Source organism: Nesoenas mayeri (assembly GCF_963082525.1).
Source record: "Nesoenas mayeri genome assembly, chromosome: 3".
Classification (NCBI taxonomy): Eukaryota; Metazoa; Chordata; class Aves; order Columbiformes; family Columbidae; genus Nesoenas; species Nesoenas mayeri.
Window position 1 is genome coordinate 36,202,337 of NC_137544.1, and position 20,318 is coordinate 36,222,654.

General features: G+C 35.8%; 1 protein-coding gene across 4 annotated transcripts in view; it reads left to right on the top strand.

The window, feature by feature from the left end:
- DOP1A (DOP1 leucine zipper like protein A) overlaps positions 1–20,318 on the top strand; it is a 64,358-nt gene that overhangs the window by 15,253 nt on the left and 28,787 nt on the right. For all 4 annotated transcript variants that reach the window (XM_080340982.1, XM_080340981.1, XM_080340983.1 and 1 more), the window contains 11 exons: positions 32–202; positions 1,049–1,238; positions 1,810–1,908; positions 3,023–3,122; positions 5,707–5,816; positions 7,949–8,057; positions 9,705–9,825; positions 10,533–10,652; positions 13,477–13,591; positions 14,460–14,693; positions 17,676–18,300. In XM_080340982.1, coding sequence (XP_080197108.1) covers positions 32–202; positions 1,049–1,238; positions 1,810–1,908; positions 3,023–3,122; positions 5,707–5,816; positions 7,949–8,057; positions 9,705–9,825; positions 10,533–10,652; positions 13,477–13,591; positions 14,460–14,693; positions 17,676–18,300 — 1,994 coding nt within the window. The remainder of the gene's footprint in view (positions 1–31; positions 203–1,048; positions 1,239–1,809; positions 1,909–3,022; positions 3,123–5,706; positions 5,817–7,948; positions 8,058–9,704; positions 9,826–10,532; positions 10,653–13,476; positions 13,592–14,459; positions 14,694–17,675; positions 18,301–20,318) is intronic.

Sequence of the window (20,318 nt, forward strand, 5' to 3'; positions counted from 1 at the left end):
TCATAAAACATCTAAAATTTATTTTTCACAGTTCTGGACTATTTCCACTCCTTGCCAATGCCGCTATGTCTGTCAAGCCAACGTTATTGAGTCTGTATGAGATCTATTACCTCCCTTTGGGGAAAACCTTAAAACCAGGACTGCAAGGACTGTTAACTGGGATTCTGCCTGGGTTAGAGGAAGGGTCAGAGTATTATGAAAGGTAAGGATATATGTTAATGATATATATATTAATAAGATAGTATCCTTGATTTTTATTTTTTATTTTTTTTCCCCGCAACTTTTCATTAAATATTTCTAAGTAGACTTAGTCTTGTATGTCAGTTTCTTCTGCCAAGTAGCAAATGATAGGACAAAAGAAAATGGTCTGAGGTTGCACCAGGAGAGGTTTAGATTGGATATTAGGAAAAATTTCTTCATGAAGAAGGTTTGTGAGGCACTGGAACAGGCTGCTCAGGGAGGTGGTGGAGTCACCATCCCTGGAGGTGTTTAAAAGGCATTTAGATGAGGTTCTTAGGAGCATGGTTTAGTGCTAGAGTTAGGTTATGCTTGGACTCGATGATCCTGAGGGTCTCTTCCAATCCAAATGATTCTATGATTACTTGTGCTTGAAGAATTTTGGTATTTTTATGTCCTGTTATTGCCAGGAGTGTTCAGTGCAAGGAAGAGAGGGCAAAAGCCATTTGCTTGATTCTTCAGTAGCTGTGCTTTCCTCTTGTCTCTCTGCAACCTCCGTCTGTAGCAACAGTTGGCTTTAAGTAGCAGGTGAGGAAGTTATTTGGCTTTTTGAACATAAGGAGCACATAAGGCGAAGCTGTGGGCAGGGAGAAGTATTTTGCAAGCCAGATTGCCCCCCATGTTTGTTAGTTGGATCATTCTGTTCAGGCTGCATTATAAGGTTCAGTGTATAGTTGGGGCTTCTCTTGACCTCTCAAAAGAAAGTTTTGACCTTCCTGTAATGATTTACTTATATATTTATTAAAACTGAGGGTAGGGGCAAGGGCTGTGATGTGTGCCCTAATTCAGCTGACTTGATTTTATTCTGCAGAACGAACACACTGTTGGAGAAAGTTGCCTCGGCCGTGGATCAGTCAGCGTTCTACAGCGCTCTCTGGGGCAGCCTCCTCACCAGCCCTGCCGTTCGCTTGCCTGGAATCACCTATGTCCTCTCCCACTTGAACAGGAAGCTTTCAATGGAGGATCAACTCTACATAATTGGCAGTGACATTGAATTAATGGTAATGTTTTTTTGGAACAACATTGCTGTTACTTGTTTATATAATAATATAATTCTAGGGGGTCTAGATGTCTTCTCTGTCTTTGAATATAGCCTTTGAAGAGGTTAAAATGCATGTTTATTTATTGTAGCTCAAATCAAACTGATAGCTTTGTGAATGATAAGTGTTGCAAAGCTGAGTTAGTGTTTCAGAATGGTTTAGGTTTTGTATAAAACTTTCCACTCAGGACACACTTCAGTTGAAAGTAGTTGAGTTATGTCATATTGTTTGAAAAATATATAGAGTATGATTTTGTCTTTTAAACTTTAGATATTAATTGGTAATATAAAAAATCAAAAGCTTAATGTTTGTGTAGTTCAGGGAACCTATGTTGATTATATGTTTCTTCAGTGGTGAAACTTTTTCCTATTTTATCTTGTTTAATTATTCAAAATTTTAAAATAATAACTTAAACAATAATAACAATTGTGAAATTATAAATGTCTGTTCTTATTTTGTGAGTGTTCTTTTATATCTACCTTCTGAAAATAATACAGTAAATAACTATTTTGGGGGTCTGCTGTTACTTCAGGTGGAAGCGGTAAGCACATCAGTGCAAGATACCAGTGTTTTAGTACAGAGGAGCACGTTGGACCTTATCCTTTTTTGTTTTCCTTTCCACATGAGCCAGGTAGGTTATTAAGATGAGAGTACTAAATGTGCTATGCTTCTTAAAGGTGTAGCAGTCTTTAGTCTGTCTTTGTTAATGATTTTCTCCAAGCTTGAACACGAGTCATATGTAACAGTTTCTCTGATAGGTTTGGCTATTCTCATGTCATGGTCTCTGTCCTTTTTAACTTGATGTACTAACTTTGAAGTGAACTTTAACTTATGAATATGCAAACCCAATATAAATTATGATGTTCAGCTTATGCAGAAGCTTTTAATTTGCTCTAATTTGATTATAAAACAAATTATCTGTTCATGTGCAAGTTTCCAATTCTAAGTGTTCAAAAGCAGCAAAAGTTAATCCTCTTAGCATAACTGATTCAGAACACTGGAGAATTGAAAATGATTATTAGTTTTGCGTGAGTAGTTAGCCCTAGCAGTAGTGGGAGACAGACATTACAACTTCTAGGTAATTTTTTTGGACTGCATTTATTATTAGCCCCTTTCTATTTTTAAATTATTCAGGATTTATTTTACTTTGGGAGGAAAATTTATACAAGGCTGGTTCTCACCTTGTTAGAACTTATGGAAAACCTGTGCTTTCCTGTAAAAAGAAGCGTGTTCTTGCTTGTAGAAATGGTTTATTCACTTTTGTCAGTTACTATAGGAATACTTGGAGTGTCTCTGTTCAGATTCTAGAATGGAGAAATTATCGATACAGCATTTATTTTTAATATTAAAGACTTACACAAACATTTAAAGTAGTGAGAGATTCAAAGATACTTAAAATTCTTCAGTGTGGTGGGTGTTTGTTTGTTTGCTTTTAAACTGGATTTTAATTGAATTTGCTCCCAGGGCTTTTGTCCAATAAACAAAGTGTCTTGTAACAAAAATGAGCTGCTAACGCAGTCAAGTAGTTTTTGCTGTTCCTAAAGAGTGCATGCTATTATGAAGTATCTGTTCCAAATAATAATCGTATTTCAGTTTCCTAAGAGCAAGATTGTTTTCTTGTACTATTCTGAATTCAGAAATGTCAGAACACTAAATTAACTATGTTTTAGTGCACATTAAGCTGCTAGCATAGAAAAAGCATTACTTTTCATAGTTAAATTTAACCATGCTTCTAACGTCTTCAGGCAACGCGTCCAGACATGATCAGAATTTTGTCAGCAGCCCTTCATGTAGTACTGCGCAGGGATATGTCACTCAACCGAAGGCTTTATGCGTGGCTTCTGGGTAGGTTTGTATTTCATTTCATTGTTGTCGAACACTGAAGGAAGGATCGTATATTCATTTGAAGTATTTTACCATATTGTGGAGAAAGCTTTTTTTGAAAAATGAGATGCTTAATTTGTATCGTAAAAAAGAAAAGCACAGTCTGTCTCTGTGTACATAAAAGATGAAGAATGTAATGCTGGAATGCTTTCTTGTTGTATAAATTATTGGTACATTTTCCTACAGCAGCAATTACAGGCCACATTCAGGGATAGAGCCTGGTGCACTACACAGGCATAAATAGACACTAAAAGGCAACTTATGTCTTCCTAAACACATAAAGTGAAAAAATCAGAACAGGCATTATAGAGTATAAATGGCAGTTGGAACACAGCAGCATGGAAAGGATGAAAATAAAAACATGTTGAAAAATGTTTGTATTGTATTGATGGAGGCTTGAGTATGCAAACTCTAAGCTTCATTAGATATTTGCGTGATGGAATTAACAAATCACCAATCACTTATGTTATCCATGCAGCTAGAACATTATTTCAATGCCTTTTGGTGGTAAAAATTGATCAATGATGGGATGCACACTTTTACTTCTACCAAATGGTAGATTATCAATAGAATACCCATTTAATTTTTCTTTTATATAAAACCAGCATGTTATCAGAAGAGAGTAGCAGAAAATAATCACTATTTAGAAGACTCTAACTATTTGGGGGGTATTTAGAAAACTAGAAATTGGGAAATTTTGGGAAACATTTACTCTTATTCAGCTGTATTACTTTAAGGAAATGGAGCTAGTGGTCACGTGAAACTGGCCTGTTACTCTTCAGAACCACTTTCAACCCACTTTGAGTGAAGTTGAGATCTCTGACATGTGGGTTCCTAAGAGTGCCACAGAAACTGGAGCCTGAATGGAGAGACATGTTTTTTCTACTTGAGGGGAAGACTTAGGGTCTGCTGTGACCTTTCCGTATTTGGCTTCCCAGCTCACCAGCAAGCACAGATGTGTTCCTCAGGCTACCCAAGCCCCTTCCCAGGAGCTCTTGCACCTTTCCCAGCTGATAGTTAAAGCATCAGAGGCAGGTGACCTGTGGGTGATTGGGGAGCAAGGGAATAAGTAAAGGGACAGGAGGGAGGACTGATGTTACCAAGGGATGAAGTCAGCAACAGTGTTTTGCATGAGGGGGTTGTTATTTTTGCTGTAGATGTTACAGGGATTTAGAGGATAAATACAAAAAAAAAAATCCTGGCTTCTTTAGTTAGGCATTTTTCAAGACAGTCTTGCAAATTACTCATGTTTCAAAGAAAGATAATGAAATGCACTGTCACATTCTGTACCTACATTTTCCAATTAAGGGAAAACATAATTTCCAGATTAAACACTGCACTGATGTTTCGTCTACATTTGGTGGATTAGTTGTGTTTTTGCTGACAATGAAAAGTATATTTTATGTTTAAAATATCATGCTGTTTTATTAGTTGTGGAACTTTCTTCTACAGCTATTTCATGACCATGGTCTCCGCTGAAAGATAAAGTAGCTTCAGAAGATACTTTTACAGTGACTGTTCCTGGTCCTGTTTTGTGAACAACTAGTGCTTCTGCTTGCTGTATATTTCAACATACTTTATGGAAATATAGCTTGATTTTCTTTTGTCAGTCTGCTGCATTTGGGCTACTGTTATATTCTACTCCTAGTATAAAACAGTGTAGGTGGGAGGGGGTGTCAGTTATGCTACAAGACTCTCTGACATCTGATAGTCTGTGTGACATTATTTAATTGTGGTGTTAGCTTTTCCTTCCTATTGTTTTGTAGCTGGGAGTGGTCTATTAATGTTCTCTAGGCATATCTTTAAATCCAGGTTAACTTAACCATTGTTAACAGTCGTTTTAAGTTGCTGCTAAGGGACATTTGTCTTCTCAGTCTTTCCTTCTATTTTTGTCACTTGGGGACAAAAACTTTCGAAAATGCTTATGTGAAATGGTTTGATATCCTGACTGACTTGTTGATTTCTTTTTATTAATTATATTTTTCCTTAAGCCTTTTTTTTTTTCCTGTAGAATAAAAATCTGCTTAGAAAAGTTACAAACTTACAAAACAAAGATCTATCTACTTCATGTATTTTTGAATAACAAAGTTGATTTTGTTTATTATGACTGATATTGTCTCTAGGTGCCTTTGTCATGTCAGCGTGGTTTTGGTGATCATATTTTTATATTTAAAATTTTGAATTTTGTGTTCTGATAATAATATCAATATTGAAATGTTTTTGTGGGACAAGATTTTCTTTTTTAAGATACTCTAGGATTGTGTGGTTTGTGCACTGTTTGCGAACATTTGTACAAGAAGTAATTTGATCAATAATGATGCATAAAACTGAAGTTTGTAATTTGTGAGCAAAGTCATTTGCTTGAAAGTATTACTTAATTTCCTGTATTAAACTCTATAAAATCATCTTTCTCTTGCCAACATTACTTGGACTTCATCTTGGTAAGTTATCAGTGCTAGTGTGTTGATTTCTAGTTTAAAGAAATTGGCAAAATATTCTCTTAAGAGACAAATACTTATTTGCCTTGTCTTCTGCTTGCTTGAAGGTTTTGATAACAATGGTGCCCTTGTAGGACCCAGAAGTACAAGGCACAGCAATCCTGAGGAGCACGCCACTTACTATTTCAACACCTTCTCTAAGGAGATGTTAGTCCAGGTGGTTATACGATGTTTCATTGTGGCATATATCTTCATAAATGGATGCTGATCAAAGTTGCTGTATCCTTATCTTCTGCCTTGCTGTTTCAATGTGATCACGTAATTTTTGTCTTTTTGTGGTATTGTGTCCTACTCCTCTAAAACTTTCTCAGTGGAAAAAAGAAGATATGGAAAAATGTGTTTCATTAGAATAACAGTATGATCAGGACAAATGTTAGATTTCTCTCTCTTCTTCTGCAGTGAGTGTAGCATATGTGGAAGATATTTGATTATAAGCCCAGCACACTGGAGCCTGTTCTTTCACAAAATGAAATTAGAGAATTCTTTTCTACTTCTGTAGATACAGAAGCTCGTCTGTGTCTTGGCAATCAGAAAAATTTGATCAGACATTCCTCAGAAGGTCTTAGTAAGAAGGATCTTCCTTCCCTCTAGGCAGGAGGAATGTCTTTTCTGCTGTCCATTGGCAGTCAGGAATAGCTGAGCAAATTGGCAGTCATACTATTTGACCCTTAAAGCCTTGCTAAGTGAGCTGAGATAACCTGGCCTTGAGAACTCTGCTCCTTCTCTCACAGTAATTAAACTGTAGAGATGTCTTTCAAGATGGTCTGAATCTGATCTTGAAATCAGGAAGAAATTTTATCATTAAGGCCAATTGATAAGGTCAAGATTTTTTCTGATATTTGGTCAGAATTGCAGTACTATATATGGGAATGAGAGTGGGGATTCCAATATTAGTAGCTGACACAAGAATACTTAGCTCATCACAACACAAAGCAGATACCCAGCACAGCGTTAGCATTTTTAGTTTTGTCTGAAGGTGATGAGATCTGCTGTTCTGCTGTTGAGGAAGAGGACACAGAATTCCAGTGTAGCAAGGATCTTGTTGGCACTCTCACCCTCTCTTGTCACTCTTCTGCATCCTGTGGCAGATGATATAGAAATTATTCAAGTGTACCTTCTATACAAAATGTGATGAGCTTTTCACAACAGTTAGACATTTTTTGATAGTTCATGGTCTTCCTTTTAAATCTGTCCATCTTTCTAGTTTAATCAGTGTCATTAAAGCTTCTCTGTCTGAAAAAACTAAGAACAGTGTAGAGCTGATATGGTCCATTTGATTTTTTTATTAATTTTTTTTCTTTTAGCTACAGTAGAATGGAGAGTGCCCCTTTTTATAATGGGAATAATTCACTTGTTTTTTCCTTTACATTTTTTGTGAACATTAAAATCAGTGCCTTGCACTACATAATACAAATTACACATGCCTTTTGAAACCATTTGCTGTCTTTTGAAAGACTTCAAAAGCATTGTTCTTTTCTGCCTTCTTCCCTAGCTGTCTTTTTGTGTGTTCTTTTTTTCCACTCTACCCTCATCCTGTTCATTGGTACAATATACTGAAAATTCTGACCTTGTAAAGGCGTATTCAAGTACAGAAGATTTTTCTTTTGGGATACTAGATGATAATACTTGGTTTATAGAAGACAGAAAGGTCAAACCCATTTTCCTGCCTCTTTTCTTTCCCATCTCTCTTCTTTGTCCTCTTTTTTTAGAAGCTCTAAAAGAAACAAACTAGTTTTGACTCAGACAGCAAAGCCAGCCACAGAGGGAAAACTAAGCAAAATCTGTGTCAGTTTAGCAGTTTTGTTGGGCTTTTTTTAATTCTGCAGTTTGTTCCCTAAATTTCTTCAGTATAAAAGCTCATTTTTCTCATTTGTTTTGAAGTTTTCATTGCTATCAAGTCAACTTAGTAAAGAAAGTTTTCCACCATGTAGGTGGGTATATCCTAGATGGACAGATTATTTTTTATTAAACCCTTAGTATCTACATGCCTTGCCTTCTCAAACAATTTCTTCATCACTTTTAATGTCTTCTATTTTATTCTTACGACATTTTAAGTTGATATCTGTTTATAATATTTTATTTTGACTTCAAGTATATGCAAGTTACCAAGGTCTGTTCCACAAAACTATTCTCATAGGCAATGTTGAGAGAATGAGCTGCAGTGAGATGAAATAGTGGTCTCCATTACTGAGCATTTTCCCTTTATATGCAGCTTTTACTGCATCTTTCTTTCAAAAATGGTTTCCTGGTTTTGTTTTTCTTTTGCTGATATCCTTTTGCTCTTTGTAGGCAATGGTTGGAATATTACAGGTTAATGGGCATGGAGAGGAAAGCACATTAATGCAAGACTTAAAGCCTTTTCGAATTCTTATCAGTTTGCTGGATAAGCCTGAACTAGGTAATTTTCATATTATTTCATGCTACTTCTAGTCTTTGACTTGTTTTACTTAAACTTTTTGAGAATTTTTCTCTCTTGTTGGTCAAATTGAAAGAAAATTGTATTCTTAGTACTGGAGTTTAGCTAGATTTCTTAGATCTTTCAAGCTAATTATGTAGTGTTTTCATTAGATTTACCTTTTACCAAATGCAATTTCTTCTGTTTTCAGCACAGGAAATAGTAAGTTGAAGTCACAGAGAACTCACTGCATGTTGGAAGAGATAAAGATTGGATCTTTTCCATTTCTTTAATCAAATAGTGACTTTCACTATTTTAAATCTCAGCTAGTCCTTTTGAGAATAATCTCTCTTCTAATATACACATATGAGAGAGATTAAAAAGAAAATGTTTTGGTTTGGTTTTTTTTGTTTGTTTGTTTGTTTAATTTTCCTTTCCCCTGTTTAAAGTGTTTAAATGCACTTTTTATCAGGTGAGTGCAGAGGACTATGTGGCAAAAGTAGACATGGCAGAAGTATTTACAACAATTAAGTATTGTACATTTTTTTTATTTGGAATAACAATTTTGGAGGTGACTGAAAAAAAATCAGAATAATTTTTGAGGTCTATCCCAAGATTTAGGGGTGGGATAATAAAAGAGTAAAAATACAACAATTAAAGTACGACTTGAAAGGAAGTGGTTAAGGCAGACAGCAGAGAACAGAATATCTGACAAGAATTCGTCTTCTTCCTGGTAGTTTGTGATTTCTGGGGTTCAGTTTAAATTTTCAGAGGCAATGTATACATTAAGATTTCATGAAGTAAGCAGAGCTATGAGGATTTTTTTTAGCAAACTCGGATGGAAGAAGCTAACAGGATTTCTACTTAGCTCAGTGAGTGCAGTCTCGCTGAAGGCAGCACAGTGAGGTTAGGAGAAAGCATGAAAAAGCAAAGGGTATTTGAAGGAGGACCACTTTGTGAGCTCCTTTCAAAATAAGTTGTGGTTGTTTGGGTTTTTTCCTTCAAACTTGAGATTTAGTTTAAATCTGAAGGAGGCACTATTTCAAAAAGTATCCTACAGACTATATCCAGAATTAAAGAAAACCTGCCTCAAATTAAAAGGCAGGAAAATCCTTGAAATATCTTATCTTGTATTATGGAAGATGCTCAAAATATTTTACCTCGTATTTCCATTTAAATTATTGAGTACAGTTTTCCATATAATAACAGCATGAGGTAGCTTATGAGTGGATATCTTAAATTGGTTGAAAGCTCCCTTTGATTGAAAATCCATAGATTCACAGTGACATGTTACTGAGCTGAACTAATAATCCCTCAAAGAGGGTGTGTTAGCTTGAAGATGGGCTATACTGATGTGACCACACAGCTTTTGGACTGGGTGTGTTTGTATCATTTTACACACATGTTATGGGAAAAGAACTCTACTTGTGCTTTGTATACTCTTAAGAATTACAATTGCCTGTGTATTTCTGGAATGTAAAAAAAAAACCAAAAAAAACAAGCCTTCTGAAATTAGGGTAGTTTATGAACTTGAACAGAAATAATTTTATTATTTCAGTGACCCAAGCTAGCTAATGATTTAGTTTTCAGATGTGGACTGTTAGTGGTGCTATAATGTGTAAGACTGTGACTGCTGGTATTTCTCTGTAGGCCCTGCCATCCTAGAGGATGTATTGATTGAAGTGTTTCGAACATTATATACACAGTGCAAAGCAGAACTGGAGCTTCAGGCAGAACCTTCTTTCAACAAAGATCACACACAGCTAAGCAGGTGAATAATGCATAGGATGTATTTTGTATTAAATAATATCTTTTTGTTGCTGAAGCCATGACTGTGAAGCCTGTGGGATTATGACCTGGTTTCTTCACGATCTTCTGTCCATTGACAGAAATTGCAACTTCTGTATTTGATGCAAAGCTCTGAAGGTGTATGGCTTTATTATTTTTTTAAATATTTAGCATATGTTTTATTCTTTACCAATGTCAAAAGTGCTTGCTTTACATAGCTGGAAGTCAGTATGTCAATGGTATAGATTAGTTGTGGCATTTGTTGTATTGGTGTTCTTCAAGAAAAGTGGATTGATGGGCTTTCTTCTGGAGTGAAAAATGAAAAGTGCTACAAGAGAGCCAGAGAGGGGAATAAAAAATAATTTCAAGATTTGAGCTGAATATCTTAAAATATCTTAAAAGGTGGGGGAAGAAACAACTGTAGGAATGATTATGGGAAAACAGATCTATTAAAAGTGTGGTTAGAAGGCTAATACTAAAGAAAGGATAGAGAAGAAACCTAGCCCCTGTGAAAAGACACTGTTATGAAGAGCCTGCTGATATACTGAGCCCTAGAGCAATAAACACTGTAGGGATGAGGGGAGGAGAATTTGTCAGTGTCAACTGTCAGAGAATAAAGTCATGATAATGTGTAGTTATGTAACTCGGAAATGAAGTGTAAAAATATAAAATGTTCTGGTTTTCTTTCAGCAAACTGAGAGAAAACAAGAAAACAGCAGAATTAATTAAAACTGCCAATCTTCTCTTTAATTCCTTTGAGCCTTATTATATGTGGGATTACATTGCTCGTTGGTTTGAAGAATGTTGCAGGTAGGTTGTAATACTGAATCTATATGTGTAAAGTTGAAGCTGACTTTTGTTTTTTATAGGCTTTTTTCTTCAAATGAGTTAGTCTAATGTGACCATTTAGTCTTTTTCTTCCCCACCCCTTTAACTTTGATCTTTTGGCCAATTTCAATCAGATGTGATTGGTCTCAGCAATGTGAGTTCTCACAAACTCAGTGTCTGGGTAAAATCAAGAGCTGACATTAGCAACTCTGCTGGAGGAAAGACTCCAGAGTGATCTCAAAGCTAGTTTGTTTTGTACTGTCTGTCCAGTACTCGGTTACTTATTGGGTGTCTAGCAAACCCATCAACTTTACCAAGAATGACTTGTGGAATATGTTATCTTTTGCCCTGCTATTTTAGGGAAGAAAAAGTGGGAGGGTTCTGTACATGGCAATGAGGGCTAAGGGAGTGAACACAATAAACAAGGTAGAACTGAAAATATTAATGGGAAGGAGTAGGACCAAGGGACAACAGAGGAGCAGGGATTGTTGCTGTGGCCATACATAACTGATGTTGGGATTTCAAATTAAATTTGTAGAAATGTGTTGTTTTTCATTGCTTATAGAATAGTTTAATAATGTACTAAGATGTTTGCACATTTCAGTTCTATGAGCCAACAGTGTACTGACATAAGTAACTTGTGTCTTGGGCTACATAGAGGGACTGTGGTCAGCAGGTGAAAGGAAGTTATTTTTCCTTTCACTTAGTGTTTCTAAGGTGACATGTGGAATATTGTTTCCAGCTTTGGGGACCCTGCTTGAGGAGGAGTGTTGAGAAGCTGAAGAGGCTCTAGTAGACAGGCTGCTGAGGTGGTCAGAGTCATAGGATGCTTAATGGGCGTTTGAGGCAGGTGAATTTGGTTTAGCTTGGCAAAGAGGGGGCTCGAATAGCAGCCTCTGACTTCCTGAAGGGCATTTGTAAAGTTGATACAGCCATATTTTTGGTAATGACTGATGGTAAAACAAGGGACAGCAACAAGTGTTGGCTTGGGGGTTCAGGTTGGACTTTCGGAAAAGCTTGGCTAGGAACATAGTGCAGCAGCAGAACGAGTACCGAGGAAGGCTGTGGAGCTTCCTTGGGAGAATTCCAGGATTCTGCTAGACAAAACAGTGGGTGAATTTATTTAGTGTTGCTAACAGTCCTGCTCAGTGTGAGAGGCTGGACTAAATGAAATCCCTTCCAATGTATCTGTAAATTAATTTTTATATATTGGACTGAATTGGAAAAGTAAAAAAAGCAGTCTACAACCGAGTAACAGGCAGGTGAGAGTTTCTCTACTTGTAAGTAGATGTTACTGTAAGCATGGATACCAGATTGCCTTATTAATAAATAAGTGGGATCTAGAAAATGTGTTTTGTTTTGTTGGGTTTTTTCCTATATGAGCTGCTGTGTTATGTAAGTTATTGTAAGTTATTGTCTTCCTGTTCAAAAAGATACACCATTAAGTGAAAACACAACCAATTGATTTAAACCAAAAATTTGTAAGTTATCTTTATATCATCCGGTTTGATTGCTAAATCACTGTTATTACTTTTAAAGCAATTTAGATGTTCCTCTGAATTTTTCTCAGGCTTTTTCTTATTATTTTCCCCAACTAAAAATTAAAATAGCATTTCTTGTATCTAATGTTTATTCCCATCTAAGTATTGCTCACTGCTACTGAGACTTTTCTCAAAGCTATTTTTGACAGGGGCTCAGTGAGTTGAATTCAGGTCATCCTTTATGAGCTATTACAGTTGAACAAATCTGTGAGTAATTTATGAAATGGTAAATCTTTCTGGGTAGTAGCACAGAACGTGAAAAAGGATTTTTGTTATGACTTAAAGGGACCATTTAATTGAACTGTAAAACAGGCTGCTAGTTTTATGAAGAGAATTATCTGTTGCTAGAGAGATACAGTAATCTAATGGAGGTGTGGGTTAAGTGAAGTGTTAATTTTCAAATGTAGGTTACTGACAGAATGTAACTTTAGTATGATTTTTAAAATCTTTTGATAAATACTGTTTCAGACTTAGTTTATCTAATGCTTCTATTATTTCAAATAAATAGTTTTTTCAGTCCTGGCACATATGTTCATCAACTATTTCAAAAAAGAGGGAAAGGATTAGCATAACTAACTATTGCTGAAAGTGTGACACTGCCCCTCACCACCACCTCCAGCAGAATAAATGAATTGGAGAAACAAAATATTATTCCTTTGTTCATATCCTTTGCTTATAATATTGTCAGATTGCAACTTGGTTTTACAGGGGATTTGCATTTGATCTTACTTCACTGTGCAGTAAAACTCATCAGATTAAGAATCTTGTGAATAGCAAAGCAATGTGGTCAGCTGAAGTTGAAGTGAGCATTTAGAATAGCTTGTTTTGTTTTCCTCTTGCACAGCTTTAAAGCTTCATGCGCCTTTTATTTAGCTTTTGGTTACCTCTGTCTCAAGTGCTTAAAGCCTTGGGTTTAGATCTCTTCAAAATTACTGTGCTTCCAGTAACACTCTTAATTCTATTATTGGTACCCACGCTCATACTAGTAAATATTACAGTGTATGATTGAGTAAAAAACGCAATTTTCTGTAGCCTGACTTTCCTTATTTTATGAATGAAGACCGGTTTACAGTGAAAGGCTGGTTGCTGCTTTTTCTGAAAGTATGTGATGGGGCCAAGTGAGCTACTTAACAGTGAAATTTAGAGATTGCTTTTTTGTTTATAGGAATTTTTCCTGATGTGTACAGCTTTGAATTAAGTTACAGAAACATGCTTGATGTAAGGGGGAGGGAGAAATATCGTGAAACCCTATCTGAATTTTGCAGGAGGACATTACATGCCAGACTTCAAACTGGGCCTGGAGGTGGTAGTGAGCAATCTGAGTTACCCCTGACAAATTTCTGCTTATTAGTGGATTTTTTGTTGGATATAGTTTCTTTGGTAAGAATTGCTTTATTTGTTGCTAATATTGGGATTCAGTATATTTTTAGTGTACAGAAATACTGTATCTGCTTCATTAATTGTTTTTCCTGAAAATGTATTGATGTAAATTGGTGGACATCTTTAGAAGAAGACTTGGTTTCCTTGTATGATTCTTAATAGTCTGGTTGAATATAACTGAAGCGGTTTTTATGATACTTATACCTGAAAATTGTCTGTCCTCTATTTCTTTTCTCTAAAACTACACTGTATTTGTTACAAATATAGTCTTTTGTATTTTGATATGTTAGTTTAGATGTGCAGCTTTCTTTTATGGCTCTCTTAAATGTCATGATAAGATGCATCTTTTTTCTGTTCACATTGCTTAGTGTAGCGAAGACTGTTGGAACTGTTTTTTTTCTATACCTGTCTTTCTTCAATTCTTTGCTTTCTCATTTCAAAGCCTACTAGAAGTATGAGAGTGCTGTGTCAGGTATGGCAATCAGCCTGTTTTCCCTTTAGTTCTTAACTTGTCTTTCATTCTTAAACTTTTTTATATAGGTGATTAAAATAATAATAGTAGCATTCTTTAGCCTTATTGTTCTATCTTGTAATGCATGTGTTGTGTAGTGAACAAGACATAAAATTCTGAAAAAGAGCTAAATATATTTCTATTTGTTGGTTACCCAACTGTAAAGTTAATTTTGTACTTATTTTAAGTAAGGCATGTATGTATTATTCTTGGATATTAAGATATTATTTTTCCTTTTTCAATGTTCTGTATGTTTAGAACACAGTTAAGCAAATGATAGGTACCACTGTTACAGAAGATAACTTTCAGAGTGAAATTTGGCGTTTCAATTAATGAGTTTTACTATTACTTTGTTAGGAGACGTACATTGAAATACAGACAGAACACTTGCCTCAGCTGTTGCTCAGGATGATTTCTGCATTGACAAGTCATCTTCATACTTTGCACTTGTCTGAGCTTACTGATTCTCTCAGACTCTGTTCGAAGATCCTGAGTAAGGTTCAACCTCCATTGCTGTCTGCTGGTACAGATGGTGTCCTACAGCTTCCAGGTGGGCACAGCAGCTCCATCAAAGAATGGGAAAATAAAAAGGTAATTGATTATGTTTTGCAGCATCTTGAAAAAATACTTTCTTGTGTAGAAAGGAAAAGTGTGATTTCTAAGTCTGTACTGAACCAGCTACAACTCTTTGATTAGATTTTAGTTTAATAAACAACAATACATGTGAAACTTGGATCATCAAAATAAATTATACTTGTGCACTTCGTTGTGGTAAAAAGTCTTGATTCTTAAGGGTTTTTATCTAGATTTAATATTGTACATGCATAAATCACTTCAGAATCAGGGCCTAAGAATGAACTTATCAACTAAGGTTTGAAGTTGTAATGTACTTCATGAGTCTGATCATCTAAGAATAACTGGACACAAAAGAATTATCTATTTTCATTATGTATCAAGCATATATAAATTCTCGTCACACCCAATTTGGGTACATCAGATTAATGCCAATCAGCTATTTTACTGTGACTATTCTTATAATCATTTAATAAAGAAATAAAAGAAACAAACCAGCCAGCAGCTCTTTCTCTTTTAACATTGTCTAGTTTAGTCTACACAACCGTGGCTTTGTAAGGTCTATTAAGTGATGTGCCCTGAAATCCTTTGGTCTCCAGCTGAAGAAACTAGAGGAATATCATAGAATAATTTAGGTTGGGAGTGACAGTTGCAGGTCGCTGCTCCAAGCAGGGCTGATTTCAAAGTTAGATTTTACTTTAGAGCTAGGTCAGGTCACTCAGGATTATATCCAGCTTAGTTGTGAATATATCCAAGGATGAAGATTCCACAACTTCTTTGTACAGTTTGTTTGTTTACACTGTGTTATTTAATCAGAATTTCCATTGTTGCAGCTTGTGTATTGTTGCCTCTCGTTCTTTTACTGTAATTTCTTAGCAAGCCTCTGTCTTTTCAACTACCCAAGGGGAAGTCACAAACAGTAATGAAGACACCTTTTCACCACAATTCTTAGCAATTTTTTTCTTAAAACTGAGCAAATATGAGTGTCTGAGCTTTCCTTCTGTATCAGGTGCTCCTGTGGTGGTCCTCCACTGGACTTGCTCAGTACATCAGTGTTTGTTTTGTACTAATGAGAGCAAACTTGGACACAGTATTCCACGTGTGGTCTTAAAACTGCTGAGCAGAGGGAACTAATCACTTCCTTTGATTTGCTGGCCCTGCTTTTGCTACTAATATGGTTCTGTATGTGGTTGGCTGTCTTCACCAGAAGGGTCCACTTCTGGCTCATGTTTACCTCATCTGTTAGGACTCTGGCATCCTTTATGCAGGATCCTATCCTTATTCTTTCTAGCCAGCTGATACCTGCCTGGTGGTTTGTTTTTTGGTTTTGTGGGTTTTTTGGTTTGGTTGATTGGTTTTTTTTTTTAAAATTCTGTTTTGACTGAATGAAGTTTCCCTTTGAACATTAAATGGCCTTTTTCTTTCAATTACAGCTGACTCGTGTGGCTATAGCTTCTGTTAAGACACAGAGTGAAATAAATTTCCATGCTTCTGATCTCTTTTATGTTGTATTTTATAATAGTGTCACCGTTCATGTCTTTCCAAGCTTTTTATTATGTTTTAACGCAGGAGACAGTGAAAGCTAGCTCAGACAAATTTTCATTCTTACTCCACCTCTGGTAAAGCAAGATGTAATTCACCATGTATAATGATGTATCTGTTTCTATTTATTAGTTAAAAAGTTATTCAGATTTTTAGATTATGCTTAAAGTCTGTATTTAAGATGGCTAGTGATTAGGATGTCAGACAGCAAGATAATTTCTGGGCCTGTTAGATGACAAGCAACATTTGCCATCACCAGTAAGAGAGGTAAAAGAGAAGTATGTGGGCATGTTCTATAGCTGCATTTACTATCACTGATCCATGCATTTCCATTTAAGTTTCTATATTTGCCTCACATTCTCACCAGGAAGCAGAGACTTTGCTACCAGTTACCAATAGGACTACAGGGGTAGAGCAGTTCAGAAAGCTGCTATGGGTTCTTCTTGAGTAGAAATGGTATATAAGAAAATGCTAGATAGGTAAAGTTGTACCATATATACTTCTATGAATTAAGGTTCCTTCCACATTTAATAGACAATTTCTTAAATCAATTAGCATAAATTTTATTGAGAAATCGAGCTGGCTTTATTAGTGTAAATGTAGAAGTGGAAAAAATGTTTTTAGGTTACAAAAGATTTTCTTCATTCACAGCTCCACAGTCCACTCTTTTAAGGTGTTTAGGCAACTTATAGTTGTAATGTTAAATGACACTGATCTTGCCTTCCTAATGAGATAACACTTTAATAGTTGTGGTTTTTCAATCAGTAGTATATCTGGGCACTGATTAGGTTAAAATAATTTAATATCTAATGAGAATATTTACTTGTACAGTGGGAACTTCAAAAGCGAGATCAGAGAAGTGTATACTTCTTCCTGCTCTCTCAAGTCTTCCCATTCTTCTTGGCCGATATCTCGGTTTTGCCATCTTTGCGTGTAGGCATTTTTTTACTCATTTATGACTGCAACAATTTCTGATTAGCAGATAAATATCTTGTCCTTTTGTAGAACATGCTAAAATCTAAAGTATTAAAAGCATCTTTCTAGCTAAAGTGACCATGAGCGACTTAGTTCAATATCCTCTTTCCTGCTGGAAGTGAAGAATTTTCTTTGATGTATGAATATTTTGGTTTATGATGCTGTGTAAATTAATAATGTGTGTGCCTATGCATTTTAGTATTATTTCATAAAAATAAACATGATTATGTTACGAAAAAAAATGTTAAAAGCAATAATATTTAAAGTATTTTACTGGATAAACAATGCTTTTTTTTATAGTTACCTTGGTTTGGCAAGCTTACTGAAACACCAAACATCATTTTGCATAATATGTATTCATCTGAATAGATTTAAAGCTGTGGAATAAAATTGTTGCTTTCAAATGGAGAAGCAAATAATTTTTTTCTCAATAGGATCTAAGTAACCCATTTTGAACAGTCACTAAGCTTCTATCTCACTCAGGTGCCATCAGTTTCACTTGAAAATCCGAATGATGTGTTTGAAGATGGTGAAAATCCTCCAAGCAGTCGCTCATCAGAAAGTGGATTCACTGAGTTTGTACAATACCAGGCAGACACAACTGATGACATTGACAGAGCTCTGAATGAAGGTCACAGTGCTCCTGGCATTCCCGTTATTGGTAGCACATCCTCAGAGACGGAAACAGCATCAACTGTGGGATCTGAGGAGACCATCGTCCAGCCTCCTTCCGTAATGACACAGGGGACAGCAACTCCAAGTGGGAAAACGATCCAAAAGACTGCAATGCAGTGCTGCTTGGAGTATGTCCAACAGTTTTTAACCAGATTTATCAACCTGTATATCATTCAGAGTAATTCCATGTCTCAGCCCTTAGGGGCAGAGCTTACAGTAGACCCCGCTAGAGAGCAAGGACAGACCACAAAATGGGACAGGGAATCGCAAGTTGATGTTAAGGTGAAGAAAGCAAACAAGAAAAAAACACCTAAAGAATACCTTCCTGCCTTTATTGCTGCCTGTCAGCTATATCTTGAATGTTCAAGCTTTCCCGTTTACATTGCTGAAGGAAACCGTACTTCGGAATTACATCCTGGGAAGCCTGAAGTTGGTAAGCTGCACTTTTCTTTGTTCTTTGCTTTTAAAATATTTTTTTTTAAAATAAGACAATAGTGTTAATGCTTTGTGTGCATTGCTATTTCCTTTAACTCTCAGAAATGGAAGTTTTCTTCTGTATCAATTGTTTTGCTTTTTGGAAACTAAACTGTTTTGTTACAGCTTTTAAGAATATTGCTGGTATGGGATTCTACACTAATTAATATTGGAGTGATAAATATAAATTATGCAAACTGAAGCCTGAGGGTAGAATCTAGATTTTCAGACATTCGTCTGTACTGTATCATACTAGATAACAAATTAATTGATTTTACTTTGCTCCTGGTAAAGGAACAGTTCTGTAGGCAATTCCTCTAGCTACAGCTGTATTAGAAACAAGATAAAAATGGTGAGTTTTGTGACATGTGAGTTTATTCACAGATAGGTGAACACATTCAGATACAGAAATGTGATTAAAATATTGACAATTCTGGATTAGTATAAAATGTGACATTTTAGATGGACAATCCTTTTTAGAGCTTGTTAAGTCTCTAGAGTTCTAATTTTGGTTCCACTTTTGGTCTGTAGCTTGAGACTTTCAGCCTTAAAATGCTGTCGTGGTGGATATGCTTGGAGCATGCCAGAAATAGTCACAATAGTTTTGGCTGCTATCACAGTCATCTTCTGTGACTTTATTTCTAGGAAGTTTCATGGTCGCTGCTTTTCTTTCTTATGCACAGCTTTCAAAATCTGTTAAAGGCAAAGCAGCGGGTACTGACTGGAGATAAATTTTATATTTTTTTTGCTTTTGGAAACAAACATGTTGATTTAACGTGACTGCTGCTTCTGTCTCTGTAGTCTTTAAGATGTGTTGTGTATGCCTTCATTATACAGCCAGGAGCAGAGAGTATCTTTGACTTTGTGAGATCCAGACATATCAAATATTTTTGACAGCTGAAGGCAACTTGTTACAACTGCTTATTAATTAAGGGTTTTTCAATGCATTTGTAGATCTAGCACAGGAGATTTGTGCTTCTATAGCATGATACTGAAAAATGTGGTGATTTGTTGTTGGTTGGTTGGTTGATTAGTTGTTTTTTGGTTTTGTTTTCCAAACAGTAGCAGCCTACAAATGAGTGTTGTGGCAGAAGACTAAAAAATATTTTAAAAACCAGCTGCTTGTTTGTTACTTTTCTGTGGATACAGCACTTTTGCTTATTGCTGCCTTGTAAACTCTAAAGCAGAAAGCCTGTCGAGCTTGAATAATATGTGTCTGGTGTGAACACAGTGATTCTAGGAATTCTTTTCACTTTGCTGTGTCTTAGATTTGCTTTGCTCATTCATCATCTGAACCTTCCGATATGTGATGTTTCATTTGCAGTCTATTAAACAGTGGCACTTAGGGGAATAAGCATAAATGGGAGGTGGTTGCAATCAACGGGAAGGATTTTGTTTCAGATGTAAATGTCTACTGTACAGAGTGTCAGGGTGGATGGGAATGGGGCTGCGAATCTGTCCTGGGAGTCCTGCTTCCCAAAACAGGGAATGCCAGTGGAACAGAGAATGGGAGCAGGTAGTTACCATAGTTTGCACACCAACGTTTTCTTCATCTGCTAATATGTTTTTCTACTGCAGAAGAGGCTGGTTTTATTGAAGAGTTCCTAAATTTGGAACATGTTTTTGATGGGTCGCTTTAGTGATGTGACCCAATTGCCTTTAATCAACAGTAAGAGTCATCAGTCTGTTTACTTGAAGGAGCTAAATTAATCTGATACTGCTAGAACATAATTGTGTGCTTAAATTTTACTGTGTGCTTAATTTCTCACATAAATGCATGCTATTTTTAATTGAAGAAATTAAAAAGGAAACCAGTCAAATTCAGACTAATGTTTATATCTGTAAACCCTAGAACATTATGTGAAATTACTAGGTATATTTAGGCTTCAATTTTCATTGCAAAATTAACTGTTGTGGGTATAAAATAGAAATTGCATCGTCCTTCTCTTATTTCTAAATAGATGTTCTATTTGTGCC